The 9,734-nt window shown below is 32.8% G+C and overlaps 1 protein-coding gene across 1 annotated transcript; it reads right to left on the reverse strand.

Moving 5' to 3' along the window:
* Window positions 1-7,408: 7,408 nt before the first annotated feature.
* LOC104233599 (uncharacterized) lies at window positions 7,409-8,873 on the reverse strand. The gene is made up of 2 exons (XM_009787020.2): window positions 8,431-8,873; window positions 7,409-8,029 (listed from the first exon to the last, which is right to left on the reverse strand). The coding sequence occupies exons 1-2, from the start codon at window positions 8,585-8,587 to the stop codon at window positions 7,758-7,760; spliced, it is 429 nt and encodes a 142-aa protein (XP_009785322.1). The 5' UTR covers window positions 8,588-8,873; the 3' UTR covers window positions 7,409-7,757.
* Between the last annotated feature and the right edge of the window lie 861 nt (window positions 8,874-9,734).

Below are 9,734 nucleotides of genomic sequence, written 5' to 3' on the forward strand. Positions count from 1 at the left end.
GAGAAATAAAAATTTCTAAGTGTTCTTGAGAATTTCATTTGATTTGGTGCTAAATTCGTAGTTCTAGGTGTTATTTTGGCAATTTTATCGCGCGAGTAAGTTTGTATGATATTTTAAGACTCGTGTGCATATTTGGTTTGGAGCCCCTGGCTCGAGTGAGTTTTGGATAGGCTACGGAGTGAAATTTGGACTTAGAGATGTTGCTGGTGTTCCAGTTCTGGTGTTGGCCTCTGATCTCGCATTTGCGAGCATGGCAGCTTCGCATTTGCGAGCTACTCATCGCAAACACAAAGAGTAGTATAAACTTGACTTGTTTGCACCTTCTAATTGTAAATTGATGGATTGGTCTCGCTGTGTAGCGTTACTTGTGTAGATTCCATATTATGCAAGGTTTCCTTGGGTTCGGTTTGGTATTTATTGATCATAAAGGATTTGTAGTTTGAACTGTTGATTTGACTATGTATAATGAGTGTTTGGTACTGATATGGTGGGATCGGGCTGCACGCTGCAACAGGTGTAATAAGGGTGGATTGATATGGTGGAATACTGGTGAATTCATATTTTACGGTGGGATCGGGTTGCACGCTGCAACAGGTGGAATAAGGGTGGAATGATATGGTGATTTAAGGGTGAATTATGATACTGATATTGATATATGGTGGGATCGGGTTGTGCGCCGTAACATATTTATATTATCTAGTATTGTTGATATTGTTAAGGTGAAATAAAAGAGGATTTTGTCTTGTCTGGTAGGATCTGGTTGCGCGCCGCAACAATCTATATGTTTACATTACTTGAGATGTGTTGGCTTTCGGTATTTGTTTGAACTGTTAAGAGATTTGTGATTCTGGCTGGTGCTGGCTTATTCTTGAGGCTGTGATTATTATTCCAGTTGGCTGTTTAAATTCTGTTCAGTATCCCTATTTTCTGTCGTTATTATACACTGCGTACAGGTTATAGTGTGGTGACCCGCCTTAGCCTCATCACAATTTTATCGAGGTTAGGCTCGGCATTTATCATTACATGGGGTTGGTTGTACTGATACTATACTCTGTACACTGTGAGATTTTGGAGTCGATACTAGTGACGATTATTAGCGTTCCCGGATTAGACATCGGCGGAGACTTGAGGTACGATTGTTCAGTGCCCGCAAATTCTGAAGTCCCCATCCTCTTTCTTTTTAGCTGTATAACTTCATTCATATAGTTTTTTACTTATTTTAGACCTTTATATGTATTACTTTAGAAGCTCGTGCATTCGTGGCACCAGGTTCAAGGATTTGTAATAGATGTTTGACTGGTTTAGCTTCCGCATTTATACTTAGAATATTTCAATTACATCAATTCTTTATTATATCATCATTTAAACTATTAAAAGAAGTAAATGGTTCTAACATTGGTTTGCCTAGCAAGTGAAATGTTAGGCGCTATCACGGTCCCGACGGTGAAAATTTCGGATCGTGACAACGAGAGTAAAAGCATGAAGAGTGATGATGTGCCATTTCATTCACATTATTATTATTACATGGTGAGGAAGAGAGTAAAAGCATGAAGGGTGATGTCGTGCCATTTCATACATTTATTCATTATATATATGGTGAGGAAGAGAGTAAAAGCACGAAAGGTGATGTCGTGCCATTTTATTTTATTTATATTATTATTACATGGTAAGGACGAGAGTAAAAGCACGAAGGGTGATGCCGTGCCATTTTCATATCATTGATTTGACTGATTTATAGTTTTGTGAATTTACTTGGTTATTTCATGATTTTATACTTGCCGTATTTATTATATCTTCCCTTTTTGCATGTCCTAAGGGAGACCTAAGAAGTATTGGGGAGAGGTGATTAGGCAGGACATGGCGCGTCTTAGGATTACAGAGGACATGGCCCTTGACAGGGAATTGTGGAGGTCGACCATTAAAGTTGTAGGATAGGGGGAAGTTGTGGATATTTCTACAGCGCACTAGAGTGAGACTAGCCAGTTAGGAGTTAATCTTAGGATGCTACTGATCAACTACTGATACAGGGATGTATCTGTTGGATATTAGGGTACCTTCCATCTTTTTCGTATTTACTATATTTCTTATATTGCTGTTATTTTGTTATTTTATGTTATGTTATGTATTTTATGTTATTTTAGTATGAGTCTATTGATAGTACTAATGTATCGTCTTTTGTTGTTGTCTTGAGCCGAGGGTCTCCTGGAAACAGCCTCTCTGCCCCTCGGGGTAGGGATAAGGTCTGCGTACATATTACCCTCCCCAGACCCCACTTGTGGGATTATACTGGGTTGTTGTTGTTGTTGTTGTTGCATGTCCCCTCTCAGTTAGTACGTTATCATTCTCTATAATTTTTGTTGCTTTATATACACTTGTACATGTTTATTTACGTAGGTGTCTTGTCATAGCCTCATCGAGGTTAGGCTCGGCACATACATTGGGTCGGTTGTACTCATACTATATTTCTGCACTTCTTGTGAAGATTCTAGTAATAGTCCTTGTGGCACTCAGTAGCTCCCTACTCGGATTCAGTTGCACCAGAGATTTGAGGTATAGTTGCACGGTGTCCGCAGCCCTAAAGTCCCTTCCTTTATATCTTCACTGTTTTATTGAGTGTCGAAACAGTTGTATTTTATTCAGACCTTATTTGCAGCGATCTAGATGCCCGTGTATTTGTGACTCAAGTTTCTTGGATATTTAGATTTTTGTTGCTCGATTTTATTTAATCTACTTCAGACTTATATCGTTTTCCTCGTTAATATTTGGTTTTCGATTGTTATAATCGGTTAATTATTTGTTAGACGTCGGCTTGCCTGGTAAGTGGATGTTAGGCGCTATCATGACCCTGAAGTCGGGATTCCGAGTTGTGACAGAATCTTAAGTTCTGAAACATAAACTTGTTCTTTTAATTTCAGTGATTCAATGCCCAAATCTACTCCAAATGAGCTCAAATTTGAAATATAACTTTCCAATATCATAAAGAACAAATTTCAATTATTAAATTGTCAAAACAACAACAAGTTTAACAAACTCATTTTGCAATAGAAGAAGAAGAAGAAGAAGAAGAAGAAGAAGAAGAAGAAGAAGAAGAAGAAGAAAGAAGAAGAAACTCTAAGCACAAAGAAGAAGAAAACGACATTAAAGAAGAAGAGAAAAGTGTACATATCTGAAATTATTTAAAATTTGGGTATCAATTAAACTTTTTTTTTTAAAAATAGGTACAAATTCAATGGGTGGCCAAAACTGGACGCCACATGAAAAATTTACTTACTTATACTAAACTCATTGGTCCGTGTAATCCTGAATAAACTCACGCAAAGGAAGGGGGACATGGAGGTAGGGGTGAAAAACGGGTGGGTCGGATCGGATATGGACGAGTCGAAAATGGGTAATTCAAAAATGGATAAATTATCCGACTCGATTCATATTTAATACGGATAAAAAATGGGTTAACCAACGGATAATATAAATATCGATATTATCCATGGCTTTTTGAATATGATCACTTGGAGAATTACTATTCTCCCAAACTTGAGGAACCCCAATTTGAGACTTTACAAATGTAAAAGTTAAACTCATTTGTTACCAATTGGTTATTCATTTTATAAGTGGATAATATGGCTATTATCCATATTTGACCCATTTTTAAAAAAATTTATTATCCATCGATTTTTAATGGATAATATTGGTGGATAATTATTTTTTTTAACTATTTTTCCATTGCTACGCTCCCTCGTCTCATGTGACAAAGATCAACTACCATCCAACGGTTTCTTGCCAATAGCCAACCAAAAATAAAGAAAGCTATAACGTCCAAGCATGTCCACAACATAAAGTATGCAATAATATTGCAGGAAAAAGGAATTCACCTAAATAATTCCAAACAAATATAATTGAAAATTGAACATGTATAATGGGCTAATGGCCAGTGGAGCTCCTGACCTAATAAAAATTAACCAATCATACATGAGGCTGACAAGATTAAATTTTAGACTCTGGTTTCCATAGATAAAGTGCAGGTAATTGCCCACTCCTATATGTCTATATCTTTTATTTTGTATCCCCTTTATCCAATTGCCCATCTGATTCAGTTGGTTGATCAGTTGGCAGTTGCCCATGCTATCCTTGGATTTATCCTACAATTTATTGACAAGTGTTCTTTTGATTTTGAGGCTAGGGTTTATTTCTCTTTTTTTTTTTTACAAATGGGATTTTGGAGTTCCTTCGATTCTATTTTCAAATTGTGGTCACTTTGATGTACTAGTTTCTTTTATCAATAGAAGTGATAAAAAGAGTAATAATATGCCAAACATGGAAAAATAACATATTCATTGGAACAACTAAGACAAGTTAAAGGGTATGATTGAGATGATGTTATGATAGAAATAATCAGGTATCATACGGAAGCTTACGAAGTATATCTTCAACGACGATATACTAAATAGCAAAAGAGAAATATATAAAAGAGATACAAACATTTAACATGGTCCGATCAAGTGACCTACATCCACAAGCAGAGATAACAATTCACTATATAAAAGAGAGTACAAAATATTGAGAGAACAACCTCACAAAGAGGCACACACAAGTGACAGGCTAACACTTGTCTAAAAAATTCTCTTCATAAACAGGACTCTTAAACAGCTTGTGACTACATTATAGATGCTGCTAAATGATAAAGGATAATCCTCAATTTATATAAATCCAAAACATTTTCCTCTAAGAAAAAGTACAAGCCAAATATAGAAGAATTATATTTTTCTTTTAGTAAAAGGTAAAATTAATTATGGTAAATATGTTGTCATTCCTTTAAGATATAGAAAAATCAAATATGATAAGAAAATCAGGACAAACACCTAATAAATAATCTCGGGTAATATAAGTAGAGCCTAGTTTATTTTTGTGTGCTGAAATGTGATAGTATAACATAACACATCTAGTGTACATATTTGATATCAATGCCAAGATGTCTAGGATATCAATACATGTAGAGATCTAGCAAAGATGGAAAAAGATAATGCTCTAGCATTCATAGAAGACACACTAGGAATAAGCTTAAAATTAAGTGTATTATCCTCTAGCATCAAAAGAACTTTGAACTTGTTTTTGATGATCTTGTCTTAAAATTAATTATTTGTTTGCTTTTTTTTTGTGGTCCATAATATTTAAATTTTTTTAGATATTAAGAAGGAATTAAATTTTTTTTCAAAGCTGCCTTTGGAGTAAAGAACCTAGGAATATTTGTTATATTTTTAATGAATAAATTAAGATTAATATGGTCAATTTTATTGTTAGTTAATACTAAAAGGTAAATTCTTTATAATGTGTAAAAACAACCAAAAAATCAATTAAAGTAGATCTGAAAGGAGTAATAGATGTGCATGTGCCTATAACATGCACACACACTTTTGTGTTGTTTTCTTATATGCGATGATAGAATTTAAAATCCTAGTTTTACAGGATTCTTCAAAGTGCCCAGTGTTACCACAGTGAATGCAAAACTAGTTATTAGGGATAATAACATATTTGCTATGTGGGTTGTAAGGAGCCTTTTCCTTTTGGAATCCAATTCCCTGCCCGTTCCCCCCGTTACTTTCGCTAGTTATCATCAGATCTGGATGGATGAGGAAGATGCTGAGAAAACGGCTTTCATTACGCTGTAGGGAGTGTACTGTTACAAGATGATACCATTCGGGTTTGAGGTCTAATAGACCTTAATCAAGGTGTTCTCATGTGAGAACACCCTGATTAAAGTTTGTTCGGCCTCAAAAATTCGAAGTTGAATGTCATTCAAGTAGTATAATAAGACTTTCTTAATACTCCATACGTTCACTCTTACTTGTTCACTATTTTAAAAATATATTGTCATTTTTTACTTGGCATTTTTACTATATCAAGAGAAGATAAATTTTTTTTCCAACTATACCCACAATATTAATTACTCATTTCAAATTATTTTCTTAAATTCATTAAAAATATATATCAATTAATATGGGTATCAAGGTAAATTATGCGCTTATTTATTATTTCTTAAAGGGTGTGTAAAGTTCATCGTGGATAAGTAAAAGTGAACGGAAGGAGTAGTCGTCTATGCCTAGGCTTCATAACTCGAAATTTTAATAATAAGCATTAATATTTTTAATGTTCATAATTTGGACGTTAATATAACAAAAGACTAGAATTAAATTAAATGCAAATAACAAGACCAAATTTAATTAGAAGAAAAATACAGAAAAAGACAGGATTTAGGACACACTTGTCCTAAATCCCAACTCCTATCGTAACTAACCCCTTATTATTTAATTTAATTTTTTTTTTGACTGGGACCTTTTTCTCTCTCCTCAAAAAAGAAAAAAGAAAGACAAAGCTGCTGCATAGTTTGCACACTTTGACTAAACAATAGGGAAATTACAATAATTGGCATTTCTTTACTTGACCATAAGGACAAATAAATAATAAGAATGTGTGTGTGGTCACTAAAGAAGAGAAAGACTTGCATACCAACCTGTACATGTGAATTATATTGGTGTCTTCTTTTTCTAATGTTTTTTTATATATATATTTTATATTAGTAATAATTAGAGCCAAAGGCAGGCTGATTATTTTGGTAAGATAATTAGTGGAGGGCCGTAGCCTTTAGGAACTCTGAAAAGTGGCAATTTAATTCAAACACGCATAATTAATAAAATCAATTACTCTTAATTAGGTCTTCGAAAAAGACTTCTGGAAAATGTCGGCTCTTTGCATTAATGGGATGAATAAAAGTTAAATTACTGATTCGTTATATGTTTGAACCATTCATATCCTTGCCTAGTAGATCATTTCATATTTGTCCTTATTTTAACGAGCTCCAGTATAATTTGAGTAAATTTCATGTGTTACAATAATTCGAAAAAAATATTCAAATTTATTCCTTACTTTTGAATATGATTTAAATTGTCCTTTATTGTATTTTAGTTTGGAGCACTATTAGAATTAAAGACAAATGCGAGAGGACTTAGTAACGACAGCGGGCATAAATGAGCCCAAAATATAACAAATGATAAAATTAAATATTTCGTATAAGAAAAGGGTATTGCTAACAATTTTTTTCTAGATTCTACAATTTTAGAGGATCGGGGAATGAAATATGGGAAAAGGAACAATGAAAATTAAATGCACTTATTGTGACACACACAACATACCCAATATTATTTTATATCGTGATAGGGAAAGATAGTGTATACGCAAACCGTCTACCAAAATGCACTTACTGTGAGAGGACATAAAATTTTGATAGGTCTCTTTCACCTACGAGCATTTGTTGGAAGAGTTGCTCATGTTAACGTAAACATTCTTTTGATTCTAAGAAAAACTCAACCATTTTAACTAATTTTCTAGAACCGAATAAAAAAGTAGAAATGACAAATTCAAAAAAATTCGTTTCCATTTGAAGCAGTCTCAATATATAATGAATCAATCCACTTAGTTTGACTCAGTCCGGTCATAATTCACATCCTTTCATGTATTCAAATATTACCTCCTATACAAATCAAATACATGTAAAAGATATCTCCCTTTTGGCAATTATTCCCAAAAATAAACACCAAAATTACACAAATATTAAAAAAGAAAAGGAAAATCCTAATTCAAACTACTCTCATACGTGAGCACATGTACCATGTCCCCACTTCATCGAAAGATAAATAATGTTTTTCTAATTTGTACATAAATTAGAGGGTTAGAATTGGGTAATTGGAAAACCCAACCCGACCCGATCAATAGGAATAAGTGACCCGGTTGATGACCCGACCTTTGAGCATAGAATTGTAGAGGGCGGCCCTATTAGCTGGCATTTCTTGCACTTTCCCACTCTTCTTTAATGCATTTGAATCCGAATTAGAAGAAGATGAAGCAACTTCATGTCCATTTCCATGGCTAAAATTATTATTACAATGAAGTTTTCTGTATTCTTCACTATTCCCACTTGGCTCCACCACATCTTCTGCAAATTTCACTCTCTTCTTCTTTTTCTCCTTTTTCTTCCCATCTACACAAATAAAAAAAACAAAAAAAATCCGTTAACGTATGAATTTAACCCATATACATTGAGTCAGTATAAAATTCTTTTTTACAATGCTTATATATTTTAATCTTATCATTTTATATAGTGATATTTGACTGAACATGAAATTTAAGAAAGAAAGAAACACAGGCTTTTGGCACATACTAAAACTACCCTTTAAACTTATAGTTTGAAACATATCATAACCTTTTCTATAGCCATGAGAGCATTTCATTAAGAATAAAACGAGAATTTTTAAAATTAAAGAATTTTTGAATTATTACGGGGGCACATGTTTTTTCTTTTCTTTCTGAAATAGATAAAAAGGAAAAAGTGTCCTCTAAAATGAAACAGACAGAGTAACTAAAAAAGACGATAATACATACCTGTGGAGATACAAGATCGAGGATGATGGAGAATTGGATTGAAGGAGAATTGATCTGCAGATTTTTGAAGTTTAAGAGCAGCAAAAAGGATCATTGTCCCAGAAACTGCCATGGCTGTAGCTAATACCATACCTTGAGAAGTCAAAATAGGAGACATGGTTGTAGTTGAAAGATGAAGAAGAATTAGAAAACCAAGAAACTATAGAAAGAAGAGAAGAAATGGTGGGGCTTGGTGTTGGAAATTGAGAGATATCAATGGAGTCAATATAAATAGTGTAAAGTTTTGGAATTTTTGAATTAATTAATCATGTAGCTCAATAAAGTAATGAGGAAGAAGGATTAATTATTGATATTTAATTGCTTGGTTTGTTGGACTAATCTTTTTTTTTTGTAGACTATTTGATTATGGCAAGGGCCAAAAAGCCGAATGAAAATGAATGAATATGTAAGCAATAGCATATGGAATTCCAAATTTATAGGCTTTTGGGAAGAACAGAGGGTAGTATAGCATTATTTGTCCTTCCTCGTTATTTCAGGTGATGCTCCAAATTCAAAAATAAAAAGACTGCAAAATTAATTCTTATATGTAGTATAATGATTTATAATAGAAATTAATAAAAAAATAATTTAAATATAATAAAAAATTAATATAATTCAAATTATCACATGAGACATTAAACTTGATTAGTCAAATGATTTAACAATTTAAGATTTTGTAGAAATATATAACTACATATTTCTAAGAACTTTGCGGAATATTTAAGAATATTATAAATTCATAAAAAACTGTAATATAAATTAAAGCAGGTGAAATGTCTTCTTGTTGATCGTGCACAATAAGTCAATGCCATGTTTGAAATTACAGTGTGATGTATTGCTTGCTAAACAAGATCTTGTTTTTTCTTAATTTATTATTCTTTTCTCTTGTTTATTTTTTTTAATTTCTTTTTGCTTTAAAAAGAGACAGTCTCATACATAAACTCCTATTATGTGTGTGATTCGAAAAAAGATAGTCGTAATAGATCTATTATATTGTTGATGAATTCTCATTTAGATGTAGGAGAAAAGCATGTGCTCTTCAAGAGCCTTAAATGAAATATTTGTTCATTTCCTGCAGATTGTACCTTTAATTATGATGTGAATTAATTCATTTCTTAATTATGCAAACAAGATACGGTATGCATTGATTTAACAAATATAAGAAAATAATGATCTTAAAATTGAAGTTAAAATTAATTGTACATATGTAGGTAATCAAGGGCGGTTCAATATATTTAGTGGCCTAAAGCCAAGTTTTAATAAGA

This window comes from Nicotiana sylvestris, chromosome 11 (genome assembly GCF_000393655.2).
Source record: "Nicotiana sylvestris chromosome 11, ASM39365v2, whole genome shotgun sequence".
Classification (NCBI taxonomy): Eukaryota; Viridiplantae; Streptophyta; class Magnoliopsida; order Solanales; family Solanaceae; genus Nicotiana; species Nicotiana sylvestris.